Here is a 16734-nt window from a genome sequence, read left to right on the forward strand (position 1 = left end):
AAATCATGAAGTTCTCTACTGTAACAAAGTTCCAGTGAGCCAGGTCCCAGTAGAACAGGGCTGAGGACACCTGTATAGGATTTCATTAACCACAATGCTTTAGAGTGACAGTCTACACCCTCACACAGGAGGACTGATTCAAAGCAACCAAGAGCTAAAGGTCAGAACCCAAGTCAGTGGCTTTGAAACCCGGTCAATGGGAGTTTCACCCACCAGTTCACTTTGCTTGGATCTCTAAGAGCTGATGGGCAGGACGTCTTGTTCTAAGCTCTACCATGCTTTCCAACAAACAAGCGCCACCAGGGACTAGACGTCAATGCTTCACCCTTGCTCTGGCCATGCTGGTGGGCGGCAAAGCCTCCTGTCCGCCCTGACCTTCCACTCATCATTAGCATTCCGTTTCCAGCCGTATCTCCCCACCACTTCACATGTGAATGATCTCCCCTGGACTGCATGGCTGTAACAGTGACAAACAGGACTAATGACAGCAATTACACTGCCATCTGTTCAGCAAAACGTGCCCTTCCAGGAGAATAGCCACAGTCTTAGTGCATTTAGTACACAGCTACGAAATTAAAATGACATGTGGGAATCAATACAAAATATTTATTTTTTTCAAACCACAGAATCCACCCCAGAGCCACACTATAAATTTTTTCAGAATTGTAAGATGTTAACATTTTCCTAAATAATCCAGTCCAACCAGAAATGAAGATAATTCCCAACCAGCAGGGGTACAGGGGCTTAATGTGCCTCTGGTAAGCATTTCCTGCAATTCCCCCACAGCCACATCGACAGAAGCAGAAACAGTGTATGCACTTGTGCCGCTCGGCTGTGGAAAGAGGTTCAAAACAGGAGCTTGGCCAGTGGAGGAGGGAACATGGACATGGCAATGACTAAGTTCATAAACAGCAGGGACAGATGAAAAATTATTCTCCTTGGAAAATAATAGGGGTTCTTTCACATACAGGGTGGGGGCAAGAGGAGGTTTACAGTTGTGAGTATGCGAAAGAATTTATTTGTAATTAATTATTGTAGTATTTATTAATTATTGTAGTATTTTCCATACAAACAACGGTAAACCTACTTTGAGGCAAATTTCAACAAAGTAATAAAAATAATAAGAAACCCATTTCTCCATAAACTACTGTGACCTCTATTTTAACTTCTGATAAACATAAACTTCATCTTATGCAATCACACTGAAAACAGTAACACAACCAAAAAGGACCGATCTCTTACAGGTGTCAGTCGCAGAATTCACATTCTGACCTTCAATTTCAATGTCCCCTTAAGAGGCCTAGACTTGGAGTAAACATAATACTCTGAAGCTCAATGAGACACCATAAAAAAAATCAAGTGAAAACATCCAAACAGTGACTGGATAGCTAACGTGGGTTATCTTGTGTTGGTTTTTTAGTTGTAAAGTTTTTTAGTATTCAGATTAGTGTATATTCCTAAAACAATGTTGTTATTTTAACAATAGCTGCTTATTGAACAACTAGAGGCCCGATGCACAAAGATTCATGCAAGAATGGGCCTTCCTTCTCCTGGCTGCCGGCACTGCCTTCTCTATGGCAGGAGCCGCCTTCCACCTTCCCACGCTGCCCCGAGGCCCAGAGCTGCTGTGGTGGTGCAGAATGCCTGTGTCATCACCATGGCAACAACACAAGCCTCCCGCCCCCGGCCGCTCGGCACCTGCAAATTAACAAGCCATCTTTGTTGGTTTAATTTGCATATTCACTCCTGATTGGCTAGTGGGTGTTGCAAAGGTACAGTCAATTAGCATGTTACTCTTTTATTAGGTAGATTGACTTTTGGTTTAAGGGCAGTAATTCTAGCATGATAATCATGAAAATAATTGTGATAAAACAGAGTAAATACAGAAGAAATTACAGCCAGCCTCCGTAAGACGACGACCAACCTGGAAGGTTACCCTGGGAGAGTAAACGGATTTATGAAAGACTAGGATACAAGTGCCCCTGCTCACTTCACACCTGCAGAAACCATCGTGTCCGCTGGATCACCGTCCCTCTGCTAGCGTGTGTGCATGGACCGCTACTCCGAGTTCTCTTTGTGCTGAAGGGCGCTCGAATCCCTACGCAGTCAGTACGGAATACTGCAAGGTGATGTACGTGCCAACTCTTCCTGAGGAATTCTTTATGTGTGCAAATCTGCAACCCGGCGGGAGGCATGGAACAGGGGACCGGCAGCTTGAGGGGGCTGCACTGCTGGGGCTGCAGTGCAGTGGTCACAGCCTCGGGCATCCTTTCTCCTGCAATCTCTCTCACTCACAAATAGGTTTCCATCCTGTGCCCCAAAGAAATGGAGGGAGCTGCCTCAAACTTGTAAAAGGGACAGGAAACATGTAAAATGTAGTAACACACAACGCCTGCATCCAGGTTGGTACTTCTCACGGATTCTACATAAGAACTATGTGTGTCAGGGTTTGCTTTCTGCCCCATAAAAAACAAAGTAGTTGCTAGACTAGGGTACGGCCGTGACAACAGAGGGCATCAGAGGACCCTGTTACTGAAGATTCGAGCCAACTGTAAAGTACCGTCTCTCAAAACCATTATCTTCTATTTATACTTTTTCATGCCAGGACTCCAATGGAATTGGACTGGCTTGCTTTTGGAAGGGTTTAGTTGTAGGCTGCACACACACACTAGTCAATTTAGCCAAATCAACTTGTTGACAATCGACCTGCATGTACACTTTTCTGACTTGGGCCCCACAAAAGTCAACTGGGTGGAGAAACTATATACTATCCCGGCAAGAATATAGGTAAACATGAGGAAATACTTTCTGGCAAACAATGCTTCGTCAAAACAAACATGGAGGACCAATCTTATTTCTTCTCGTGTTGCAAACGAAGAATTTAGCTAAAAACCCCAATTAAACAAAGTCAACTTTGGCTTGAAATAAAGAAATGAGTTCTTCATACGGCAATGTACCTCGGGGGTGAAAATGAGAAACGACAGGTCACATGGGCCAGGAGAACGTGGAGATGCCTCCTATAGGGCCTTCCCTCCGGCTTTGCAGGACCAACCCTGACCCAGAGCTGGCTCAGAAACTGCCCAAAACTTTAGAAAAACTAACTTTCACAGACTCTACTCTGCCCATTTTTTTGTTTACACATATATTATAATAAAAAGACAATATAAAATATTTCTCAATTTACTTAATACAAAAACATCCAAACGTTTTAATGCCAATTCACATCATAATACAATGCTTTTATAGGGAAAGTTCTGTTGTTGTTGGCCAAACAACAGTCTCTCCCAGAAAAGCATTTGGGTATATTATTAAATTACTGAAGAACCTATCAACATTTTTCTTAAAAATCCAATTTTATTTCCGAAGAAGTTATTATTAAAACCACTCAGGAGAGACTTTAGTTGCAGGTGTTATTGATAAGCCTGCAACAAGCAGTCCGTTGAGAAGGTAAAAGTTGGCCTTCGTGGTAAAATGGAATTTTTCCTTGGTACTAGAATGTTCCTGGTGCAGCAAATCAAACTACTCAGGGCACAGGCAGTACCCGTGTATATTCTTACAGCAATTCAGTGTTCAGAAATACAATCCAAAATACTCACAGAATTAGTCTAACTCACGGCCTCCACAAAATCCATCAACTCTGGTTGACAAGTGCTTAGAAAAATAAAATCTGACCACCTTTCCTTTTACTTCTCTGAGTAATGACTTCACACTGAGGACTTCCATTAGATGACTTACACGTTCCTAAGATCACACTTCTCTCTCTCCCACTCCCTAAAAAAAGGACAAACTGAATTGGCAGAGGCAACTCTAAAAAAAATCCTGCAAGTCAGAAGTGTGACGGAATCCCTAACGTCTTCTTTTTCTGCTTCAAGTTCTCTGAAGAGGTGACCGTTAGTCTGACACAGCCTCAGACTCAAGCATAACGCTCCATTTAGAGTCAAACAGAATTGAGAAGAAAGTTTTTTTCCCATTTGCCAAATCTTTCTATTTTTCTTTGCCTTTCAAGAACAGCTAGAATATGCTTCAAAGTCTAAATAACTAAATAGCACTGTGGGTGTAGAAAAACAAAACACAGCTTGGCCACAGCCGGAAGGGGCCTCAAACACAGCAGCGCTACTTCTTTTCAGACTTAGACACAATGTTCACAAGATGCAGACTACAGACTTTAAAAAAAAAAAAAAAAAAAAAAAAAGTATTTAGCCTACCCATTTAAAATGAAATGGATCAGGAATCCCACACCACTGATTACACTGGGATTTAATAGCCATATCCGCTTCCTAGAGCATCGCGGGAGCCAGCTTTTACTGTTGGATGATTCTCCACATTGAAAGGGAGCTTTATTGCCGAAGTGCTGGCCACGCCTGGACTAGCGCGATGCCAATACGACAGCAGCTGGTGAAGTCATGTTAAGAGACAGAGGGAATGGAAATGTTGGGTAAGAGTTGGTCCCTGACGTTAACATGAGTTTGCCATGGTGACGCGGGGGCAATCTGACCAATAGGCGGCGTTTCGTTTTCCCACTCACTCAGCATCCTGCTATGAAGCCACTCCTGACATCTTGGAGTGTTAACCCACGAAACCATTAGCTTTTTCCGGAAGCATCTGTGAGTTTGACAACATGGTCACGGAGTTGCAAAGTGCACAAAGCTCAAGGCACAGAGTAGAAAGAAGTTGTGAACTAATGGGTGAGAAGGAATAGCAAAAGCAGAATTAGCATTTTCCTTTCACAAGACTTTCTAAATCTAAACAAAGACCACCTCTTTTAAAGGAGTTTGTTTTGGTTAGGGGTGAAAAATACTGTATTGTAATGATCTGCTTGATTTTAAAGCTAAACGTATCTTGATGTGTGACATGACTATGCCGAGCGCCAAGTCCACAAATGAATAAAACAGTGTTATAAAAATTCTTCTGCTCTTATATTTTTGGAGGAAGCTGCTGATTTGGGCTGCCAGATTTCACGTAGCAACGGTCACTTTTCAAGATGCCTGTTCCTCATGGATTAATAGATTTCATTAAAAGATTGTCCCATTTCAAAATCATCCCCGAGTCTAGCAGCAACTGACAGTTTTTTTGTTAAAATTTTGTTTTGTTTTTTAAAATTACAAGTCAAAGAAGTCCGACGTCCTCTCCCGAGAGCAGCCTTGGGAGAGCGCCTGAGAGCAGGACCCGCTGTGCTCGGAAGAGTCTCTGCAGCTCCAGTGTGTCCTTGTGGCAGGAAGGAAAGTACCTTCAACACAGTCACTATCTGTACCCTCTGGAACTCGCACAGGCTGAGGGGCTGTCTGAAAGAGATCGGCAGAACAGGGAAAAGGATGAATAGCAGAGAGCACCTCACAATGGCAGCACCCGCCTATTCACACAGTCCTCCCCGTCTCCCAATGGCCCAAAAGGAGGTTTTTTAAAAAGTGGTTCTGAGTGGAGTGAAAGGGGAGCTAGATCATCAGGAGCTGAAGCTGGGTCATTGTCCCACTCTAGGCGACTACACAACCGGGCGGCTTCTTGACAAATGCCTAAGAACCACCAGCAGCAGCTGGACCTCATCTGGGCGCAGCTTGCAGAATAGTCTGCCCTTGGTCACACACGGTGCCCAATGAGCCCCCTGTGGGTATCATAATTCTCATTGCCAGGGCCTATCTACATCACAAACATCAAAGTTGGTGAGGAACACAGTACTTACTATAAGTCAGCTCATCCCCAGCTCTCTTCCGGGACTGGTCACCTCTGGGGATTAAAAAAGAAAGAGTCAGCTGAACTGACTGACATCTTCACATACCGACAGGAGAAATGGATTGACATAATTGATAATGGAAGTACAGCAGACATTTCAATTCTAACACATATCAAACTTATACAGTAACTGAGTCATTTATAAACTGAATATTCTTAGCTAAATGGTGCTATCTTTTAAATATAGAAGGCTATTAAGTGAAGGAGATATTATCTTCAAAGATGGTTTATACTGGGTTCTAGAAAGTTCAGACTAAAATGTCGTTGAAGACTAACCTGGGTTTATCAATATCCCTCATGACCTTATACTAGGGCAAATTTCAAATATGAAATAGAAAGGATAATTGAAAATCTTACCCTAAAAAGCTCTATTATGAAACTGAAAAGTGCTTAAAGCTTTTGAAAAATCTCAGAATCTCATTAATAATGAATATGAATGCCCTTCTAGCAACAGAAGAGCATGAACCTTTACACACATCAATGAGTTCATCTTCAAACACCAAAGGAATTCTAGTTCCACTTTAAGAGATTAAAAATCATAGGTTCTGATCATATCCTATGCTACCCATAAATGCTATTTTCGTCTCTCTAGTTTCTCAGACAATAATTCAGACAAATGACTAAAATATCAAAGCCATGAGTAACAACGACCAATTCCCCAGCTTTTAACTCTGGCCAGTCCTGTCCTTGGCCACTTCTCTTTGTATAGTCTCCTTAGCCTAGAACAACAATCACACAGGTGCTGGGCTTGAAATCCTACCTATACCCAATTGGTCCCAGATTTCTATGCCCAGCTCTACACATCAGACGCAGGTCCAGAGGCCGCATCGCCACCAGTAATTTACACACACTGCCAATGCGCATGGCCAACATGAACGCTACTGACCCACTCCTTCCTCAGTCTTCCTCAACAAACGAACATCCACCCAATGCCTCAGGCCAGATCCCAGCTCATCCTTGATTCCCCTCTTTCCCTCACTCTGGAAACATAATCCAAAATAAGCCAACACTCATCTATTCCACAGCAACAGCCCCAATCAAAGACACTATCATCTCTCCCCTACACATCTGCAAGTCCCACTGTCAGTCCAGACAAGAGCCAGTGATCTTACGTAAAAGCACAAATAAGATTATTTCATGCCTCTGAGTAAAGCCCTTCAGCGGGTTTCCATTACAGTTCAAAATCAATTCGCATTCACTTGCCCAGGCCTGTGAGATCTGGCCCCGCCTACCTCTCCCTCCTTCTCACTGAGCTCTGCTCCCTCAGCCACTCTGGCTCTTTCTGCCCCTTCGGCACGTTGGCACTTTGTACCTACTATTTCCTCTGCCTGCAATACTCCTCCCCTGGTAGCCAATGGCTACCTCCTCATCACCACCTCCCTGGCTGGCATGTCTCCTCCTGGGAAGGCGGGACATTACCAGGGTAGCTGGAACGCCCCTCACACATGCCTGGTCACTCATTCTCTCGCCCACACTCGGTTTCATCTTCTTTATAACACTTATTATTTGAAATAAGTTGTTTACATGTTTATTATTTATCGCTCTACATTGAAGCACAAGCTCTGGAGAAACAGGGGCTTTGTTGCCTTGTACCCAGTACCCAGAACAGTGTCTAGCACATAGTAGAAAATAAGTATCTGCTGAATTAACAAGTTAGTAAATAGTTCATAAATAGCATCTACAGATTACTAAAATGCTAGCTCAAGTTAATTATTTTCTGCTTCTGAACAATCTTAGTCCAGACAAGAGCCAGAGCGATCTTGTGTAAAAGCATAAATGATTTCCCATTCTTTCTCTGGTTTGTGCTCCAGACTAGGAAAAAGAACCTCCTGCGAGGCTGGGTGGGGAGTCTAATGACTGGCAGGAAGCATAATGGAAGGCCCTTGTTTTTCTCGGGGCTGGGCATTGAGAGGAAAATGTGCACATTTAGCATGAACTGGCCTCAGGCAGCTCAGAGAATCTGGATGTTAGAACAGATATTCTAACACCACTTTTCAAAGATCTCTGTTGTGAACACTATATAAGCCAGCTGAGTATCTTACATTATTACTATTTACACCAGTATTGTCTCAGCAGTAGTCACCAAATATTCTTGACACAAACAGGTTAAAGCTGATCAACAGGAAAATGTAGAATTTCATATCTGGAACCTCACATTCCCAGCCCCCAAATGCCAAATAAAAACTGAACATGCAGGGAATAACCAGAGAAAAATACAGATGTGAGACTGACAGGAGAAAGGAAGGCAGGAGAAAGGCTGCCAAGGGCATTATCTAACGTGGCGAGCGGGGAAAGCTATGAGCCACGCTCCGAACCCGCTCCTAAAGGGAAAAGCTCCAATCCAGAGGAGCCCTCTCAGCCAGAAGACCAACAATACCCCTATCTATATTTGTTTCAGAAACCCAGGTACCAATTACTCAGAAAGTACATTTTGTTTGCCCTTAAAAGCTATCGAGTAGCCACTCTGAAGAGGACCACAGGCTGGTTTGAATGAGATTCTCCATCTCAGGGCACGCACGTTAGACGTTCCCAAATGAGCTTATCTTCTATAATGCAATATGACAACAACAGATACCAATCTGTCTTCCCTGGCAATAATCAATGCTATTATGCAGGTAATAGATAAAAAAGGAAATGTTGCTTTTAGCTTATTTGTTCATTCTAGCTTTGAAATAAGTCCACACTGTATTTCTATGCACCTGAATATCTTTCCCATAACTCCAGCTCAAATGAGAATCTGCCCATTAAATGCAAAAGAGGATATATTTACAACCCTCACACATTATTTCAAAATATTTCAAAGACTTAGTCTGTGCCACCCACATGAAAGCTGTGTACTGCCTATTCAGGACTCCATACATCATGGAAGTGGGGCAGAATCTTAAATGAAAAAACAGTTTGCAAAGCTGAACAGGAATTGTGGTTGATAGGCATCCTATCCTATACAGTAAAGAGCTAATATGCTAATTAGACCAGACGGTGGAACAACCTTCCCGAACAACCAGTGGGTGGGGCCATGGGGCCGGGAGGCAGCCGGGGCTGTGATGGGCCCAGCCGTTCGCATGGATTTTATGCATCAGGCCTCTAGGAAACTATAAAGTGACTGCTCATAGCAGAATAGCCAATAACAAAATTCTTGTTAAAACAGCCTGTACTATATGCTTTGTTTTTTGTTATTATTTTTCTTGCATTGGTGGATACAATTTCCTCTAAAATAACTCTAGCCAAATACTGATCAAGGCAGGCATCACAGCTGGCGGGGCAAAGCGTGGAACCAGAGCTGGAAGTGCAGGCAGACTCCCTCCCGGCTGCGTGTAAGGTGCTGCACATCCTTTCTGCCGGGCGGGCAGCTCAGCATGGGGCAGAGTGAGTCCAAGAATGCCAGCCTGGGCAGGGCCTACTCTGTGCTAAGCATTCCTCAGAGTAATTTATGAGGCAAACCTTAAGTCTCAGAGTAAATGTATAACAAACTGCTAACTTAATTCTAGACATGCCCAATTCAGTCTGTGAAATAAGACATTTTAATTTTATCATCTCTTGGGAAACATTTAAAAATTTCAGGCAGAAGGTGCATGAAAGGATCCCACTAAGAGAAACAAAAAATCCAAACTCAACTCCAAGGCACCTCCCTGAATATGGTCAGCTTGGCCTTGGGAAACAGTCCATGTTAGCCCATGTACAACAAGGGCAGTGTTGCATGAAGCTATTCATGAAGTCAGTTACCTACCCCCAGCAAACTTTCCAGTCCTGCAACCTAGTGTCTTATTCCAGTTCCACAATCAGGGTTAGGAAATGCCTCTGGATGTGTTTAAACAGGTGCCCACCCTGCTCGGAAAGGTAATTCAAGGTGTTCAGAGAAGTTCACTAGAGTGAACTTTCTAAGCTGCTTCACAGAGATCAAAGCTTTCAGAAGGCTGTTAAAGACACCAGTAAGTTCATCTCTAAAATTAAAAGCAAACACTCAATAAAACATAAATATAAGCATAAAAGACCTCAAATGTATGATTTCCCCCCCTCATATTACTGGGGTGAGGGGGAGACATAAAAGGTATATTCAGATTATTCTGCATTTATTTTAAAATATGTAAGGAAAAACTTTTAACTAGAATTCAGAACACATGAGCCAGAAAAAGACAAAACCTGACAAAGTTAGTTACACAAAAATAAATAAAAACTTCTCCATAACTTCAAATTAAAAAGAAAAACACAACGCCATAAGCAAATTAAAAGACAAAAAAATAAAGTCTTATGTCGGGCAAAGAATCAATCTTTTCACTATAGAAAGAGCTTCTAGAAACTAAGAAAAAAACAACAATAATAATCAAATAGAAAAATGGAAAAAGGACATGAACAGGCAGTTTACAGAAAAACACAAACATGAAGCTGTGCTCAGCCTCACCCTTAACAAGAAATGCCAATGAAACCAGCCCTGTGAGGCTGGCAAAAACCCCAAAGTTAAAAACATACTCCACATGCACGGCCATGAAGGACAGCACTTTCAAACGCAGCTGGTACATATGCAAAACACAATCCCCTGTGGAGGGCAATTTGGCAATATTAACCAAAATTACAACTGCTTTTACTCTTGGCCCAGCGATCCCGCTTATGGAAATTTACTCTCCAGATATACCTGCAACAGGTATAGAATTATACACGGACAAGGCTATTCATGGCAGCATTCTCTGTGACAGGAAAAGGCTGGCAATAATTCAAGTTGCCATCTACTGGGGACTGGTTAAATAAGTTGTAGTATATTTACACAATCAAATGTGTAAGAAATGAATAAAGATCAAAACATATTCCTTCCTACACTGGAAGCAATCATAAGAAAATTTTAAAAAATGATTACCTAATGGGGTGGGAGTAGGTATATAGGAAGAGAGGTGGGGACAAACCTCTCAGAGTGTGTATTTTTTATTCTCATTCTGATTTTTGAACCACACAAATATATTAGCTCTTCAAAAATAGGTAAAACTACTATGGCATTAAATGGCCTCATTCTGTGTATGAAAATGATAGTGCTGTTAGAAATGTTACAATTAATGTCAGGAAACACGTGACCACTTAGTATGAGAGAGAGAAACTAGCTGTTTACGTTCTATTTCCACTGGCCTGTCCTTGCCTAACTTGCTATAAGAAAGTGGGGGGTAGAGGCCCCTCTAGCCGTACAGCTTCATTGAGCCTTCCCGGTGAAAACTGGCAGTGGTTACTCAGTGCCCCCACTCCCACATGGGCATAGATGCCACCAGGACAAGATGGGGAAAAATGCCAACCCATGGGTCAACAGATTATCCGCTTTATTTCCTAACCTGTGCTCAAACCACAGATTTGGTAGCAGTGGTCTTGGTAAGACCATATTCTGAGACTGAATTTGGCCTCATTGACCAACTTACTACTACGTGTGGCCTAATGAGGAAGCCAGCTGTCTTCCTTCCCACAACTTTCTTGCTTTAATGCCATGGATCCAAATAAAGAAGAGATATAAAAACGTTAAGTAAAGAGTAAGGATACTGAAAATACAAGGTTTTGTACACCCTTCAGTGATGGTGACAGAGAGGGTATTTTCCCATAGGGAATCACCAAGTTTTTATATAATTTATTGTAGTTGAAAAGACGCACTTGGCAAGATTTTCTGGGTCATAGTCATGATACTGAATTGTACACTTTAGAGAAATCAGCGAAGTGTATATGTCAAAACCAAGGAAGATAAACATCCGGCAACAACAAAGAGAGAACTTCTTTTTTAAGAAGAAAACAACTAGAATTTAGGGCAAAAGTGAAAATAAGAGAGAGAATTTAAAGCCTCTTTATACGAGTTTAGTCATAAAAGTACCTATAACTCACCATAAAATTTCTATAATGCTTTTCCAAATGTTCAGACTAATATGAGGATCAAAGTTTGAAGAGCTCTTGGAGGCCGCCCAGGTAACTGCCCACCGACTTAGAAATTCCTTCTACAAAATCCATTTAGTGAAGAGCAGCTTCCATAAAAGCAAAACCCAACTTCAACATTCCGGACGTAGGCAGCCTACCTCTCCAGGAACAGCTCGACTCTGGTACAGTCATTTCTATCTAAGGACCCTGGCCCCGCTCCCCTGCCAAGCCAAACCGGCCTAAGGAGACTGGCGTTATTCTGTCACAAAGGGGAAAAACTTGCCTCATAAAACCATTCTGCATGAGTTCTCTTTGAAGTTTCTGATCTTGAGCAGCATATTCAGAAAGTTCAGATTCCACCGCCGGAGGGAGGATATTTGGAATAAATTTAGAAAATAGAGCTGGAGCCATCTGAACCCACTCTGTGAGGGAAGGAAACAATTCATTAAGAAAATCATAGAGACAAATTAAATTAAATATATATTGCATTCTGGGGGTGGGGGGCAATTGGAGGGAAGAGACTTGGTGGAAATTACCCCTATAAAGCATTTGTTAAGACTATACACTGGACCAAGAAGAGAGCTGTGCGGGTAGTAATAAGTAGACATATAAAAAAGAAGTCCACAAAAATGGACAGGAAATTACCATTTAACAAGTGCGCTGGAGATAACTAGTAAGTACTTTTGAAGAAAGCCCTATTTTGACTCATGCTAACTACAGCAAATTAAATATATGTAAACAGTAAAAGAAAATAATTATATCGTTATTCAGTTATTTAAAAAAGATAAATGGCCGAAACCGGTTTGGCTCAGTGGATAGAGCGTCAGCCTACAGATTGAAAGGTCCCAGGTTCGATTCCAATCAAGGGCACGTACCTTGGTTGCGGGCACATCCCCAGTAGGAGGTGTGCAAGAGGCAGCAGATAGATAATTCTCTCTCATCGATGTTTCTAACTCTCTATCCCTCTCTCTTCCTCTCTGTAAAAAATCAATAAAATATATTTTTTTTAAAAGATAAATGATCAAGAGAACAATCTAAAGGAAAACATTCAGGAATAAAATAAGAGACTTAGAGAAGCCTAAGAAATATCTGCATTTATGATTAATTCATACTTTTATTATAGGGCATTTTTACAAATCATTAAGACCAAAAAATGAAAGACAGGACTAAATAATTTACAATGAAAAACAGAAATAGAATAAAAGCCTTGTTAATAAATATTCACAAAAACTCAAGGACAATAAGCACAACCCCCTCCCCCTGCTCCCTGAACTCTAACTGTAAGGATGCGCTCGCAGCCGGTGTGCGGTGAAACCAGCACGCTCCTTCCCTGCTGGTGGCCTAACTGAGCATGGTTACCCTTTTGGGTTCTTTTAATCTGACCTCTTCAAATTTCCCCTCTCGGAAAACATCTGAGCTTGCACCTCAAGAACCATAAAATGTCAAAGCCCTATTTATTCCAGTGAGCTCAATTTAAAAATAATCATCTGAGTATATATAATCCTAAATTTGAAAAAAAAAAAAAAAATTACGCCAATGCTGTGCAATGCTGAGTCACTAAAAAGTAAAAAATTCAACAGAAAGCCAAGTTAGAGATGGCGAAAATAAATAAATAAATAAATAAATAAATACGGACCACAAATGACACAGGAGCCAATCCACTCATCCTTTGTTCAAACTCATGGCAAATGTTCTCAATCATTTCCCTCCATCTTAGCTCAGCTCAGACATGGTTTAGAAAGTCTCACTCACTACAGTGCTCTGGGGAACCACTAACCAATCAGTGTGAGCTGGCAGGAGTCAAACAGACCTGCCCTTTTATGGAACTCCAGGTAGTCATTAAAATATACTTGAAGAAACAAAAAAAAGTGTGTGTATAAATGAAGAAGGGCAGGATGGCACGGCTACAACTGTTTTCAAGCTGAGCTTCTAAAGACCAAATAAAAACATACCAATAATAATAATAGTCATCAGAATCTCCACGGATTTGGGTCCAGGAATCTAGAGTTTAGAAAACCTTTTTGGTTGATCCATATACATTCATTATACAAAGATGAGCATGTGAGAACCACCATAGTAAAAAAAAAAAAAAAAAAGTTTACATTTAAAATTCAACTTTTACTGAGGATTCTCAGAGGGAAGGGGAAGAGGGCACATATGCATAACCCATGGACATAGACAATATGCGGTGAAGGCCTGGGGAGGGTTTAAGGGGGGGTGGGGGGGACGGACATCTATAATACTTTAAAAAATAAAGATCAATTAAAACTCAAAAATAAATAAATAGATAAAATTCAACTTTTAAAACATTTTAACCTTAATCATCAGGTGAATAAAACTGTTTTAATAAACCAGGAACAAATATTTTTAAGAAAGAATTATTTTTTTTAAATAATAAAATAAACCATGAACACAATAGGCAAGACATGTAAATGTCAAAATATGTTTAATATTATCTCAGAAAATGCCTAGGGTTACAGAAGGCTAGTCTGTGAAAAAATTCACCTTCTGAAAAGGGCAATTCTCAAATACAGAATTCTCTACACAAGTAATATGAATCCTATTATAAGAACTCAAACTTAGATAAAATGGGATTTAGATGAGCATGTATCTATGAGTCTTTTTACCCAGAGTAATTACTTTCATTCTGCAGCTTGTTACTCATGATAAAAGCCAGAGCTTTTATGATAAAGCAACCTACTTAGGAGGTGTAATTTAGAAATTTGTCAAACTGCACTCAGATGCCTCCCAAACTAAAGGATAAATCCATGAACCATTTCATCACATTTAGTAAAATGAAAGTCAAAATTCTGAGAAACTACAAAAGAAAAACATCAGTTTATTGGACATATAAAATATTTTTGCTACTTTATATAAGTAATTTATACAAAAAATTTGTTTAGAAATTATGAGGACGGAGCAAGATCTGGTCAAATTTAAGTAACATTAAATTTGAATGCTGTTTAAAGTAGAAAAAAGTATGACATCACACTCCACCTCTAGTACAATTTTTACAAAGTTTCAATTTTTAGCAAGCTAAATTCTGATATATCTTTTAAATTAAGAAAAAAATCAAGGCAACAATTAATATAACCACTGAATCCAACTGAATGGAAGTAACAGTTCATGTTAGTATGCTTATATTATCAGATACTGTGTTAAGCAATTTAGATCAGGTCTTATTTCATTGAATCCTCAAATGACAAAAGAGTTTCACAAAGGGGGATACATTCTAAACCACCCCCCCAACTGATTGCTGGCAAGTTACATAAGAGGCCAAAGAAGATGGAGTTATGAATTTATATGTCTATGTCTATCTGTAGTGTGGGACAGAAGTGAAGGAGAGTCTCCCTAACAAAAAAGACAAAGATTAATGCCAGACGGGAAAATCAATTTTATCTCAAGTGTCTCCTACAAATTATTTCTTGTATTTCTGTTGGCTTTACTAGAATAGAGATCACTGCAATGGAGTCGTTTGTTTACATTTCACAATGATGAGTATCTACTCAGTATTTTTTGCCAAAACGATCCAAATACCATGGGGCCTCAGAAAACACTGAGAAAAGCACTGTCCTGCTGGACAGGCATGGAACTACCACAAACAGACAAGTCCAACCCCAAAAGAAGCGATGTGTGCGTTCACCTGGTCGGAGAGTGTACAGGCCTTTCACAATGTTTGCCATAGTTGAAGGTGTGACCTGAAATGGTGTTGACTGGGCTTCTAAAAGTAAAGCTGAAATAAAAAGACAAAATGGGATATAAAAATGATGTAACACTTATTGTCAAGGTTTCTCTATTACTATTTCTCCCAAAGATGGAAGAGCAAACAAGTGTAAGAAATGAACGGCCCAAGAGGACAAAACGAGAGTTTATACACTGAAGATTGTTTTTAAATCCAATGCAACAGAGCTCGATCTAACAAATATGTACAGGTCTGTTGAAATACTAATGGAAATTATTCGACTCATGGAGGTTCTGAAACAAGTAAACCTTCCTAAAAGCACTGGTATTCATGGTACTTGGTGAATAAGCTGAAAGTGCTTCCTATTATGTTCCTGATTCAAAAACTGTACACTTGGGGGATGAAATGTTCTGTAATTCTCTCAGTCATTTCTCTTTCCCCCAAATCACCATAGTTGAGGCCCTTGGAATTTTCCTGAAAGGCATATTATTGGTAATTTCAGTAACTTCAATCAGAGTCAGACTGACTTTCTGAGTCAGTCTGACTTCCCCAAATGCTACAGATGTACTTTTCTTTAAACTACAGGTAATGGCAAGAGAGATCATGCTCGCTCATCCTTCTCACTTTCATGACTTTAGTAACCACATAACCCTGAGTCAGTTTTCTGCAGGACAAAGATTTTATTAGAACATTTTTAAATGAATAGAAATAATTCTTCTAGATAACATCATTAACAGATACTACAAGCAAATTCCATTATTTAGTGAATACAAAAGATACTCATGACACAGATCAGTTCATTTTTAATTTGTCAAAGACCTGCAACTTACTAAAATACTTCATAAAACATGGCATAATTTTACTGTATGGCAGGGTTCTTGCCTTTTTTAAAATGGAAAAGCCATCTCACTCGGCCAACAATGACCTCACAGTTTCAAACATACAATGTGAGTTACACTGAATTTATATAAAGGTTGAAGATGCATTGTTCAAGTTTATCCTTCAGATTTTATCATCAGTAGACAGTTATAATTTTGAATGGCATAAACCAGGGGTCCTCAAACTTTTTAAAGTGGGGGCCAGATCACGGTCCCTCAGAGAGCTGGAGGGCCAGACTATATGAACTACTAATTCCTACTGTAACACCTTGGCTGCGCTCACTGCCCAAAAAACCTGGCGGGCAGGATCAGACTCCTCTGCGGGCCGCATGTGGCCCGCGGGCCGTAGTTTGAAGACCCCTGGTAAAGAGACAAATGTTAATTTAAGCACTATAGGAAATATTTTCAAAATATAATGTTTAAAACAGAAATTCTAGCCTGGCCAGAGTGGCTCAGAGGCTGAGCATTGACCTATGAACCAGGAGGTCACGATTCAATTCCCAATCAGGTTACATGCCTGGGTCATGGGCTTGATCCCCAATGGGGTATGTGCAGGAGTCGGCCAATCAATGA

At 40.6% G+C, this 16734-nt stretch overlaps 1 protein-coding gene across 2 annotated transcripts in view; it reads right to left on the reverse strand.

Moving 5' to 3' along the window:
- Positions 1–274: 274 nt before the first annotated feature.
- CACUL1 (CDK2 associated cullin domain 1) overlaps positions 275–16734 on the reverse strand; it is a 39327-nt gene continuing 22867 nt past the window's right edge. Inside the window, exons 6-9 of one of the 2 annotated variants that reach the window (XM_084904569.1) lie at positions 15245–15334; positions 11885–12023; positions 5678–5721; positions 275–5278 (exon numbers count right to left, since the gene is read on the reverse strand). In XM_084904569.1, the coding sequence (XP_084760695.1) occupies positions 5100–5278; positions 5678–5721; positions 11885–12023; positions 15245–15334 (452 nt within the window). In that variant the 3' untranslated portion in view covers positions 275–5099. Of the gene's footprint in view, positions 5283–5677; positions 5722–11884; positions 12024–15244; positions 15335–16734 lie in introns of both variants that reach the window. The other variant, XM_084904570.1, reaches the window with a different exon arrangement.

Source organism: Pipistrellus hanaki (assembly GCF_964339955.1).
Source record: "Pipistrellus hanaki genome assembly, chromosome: 14".
In the NCBI taxonomy this organism is placed as follows: Eukaryota; Metazoa; Chordata; class Mammalia; order Chiroptera; family Vespertilionidae; genus Pipistrellus; species Pipistrellus hanaki.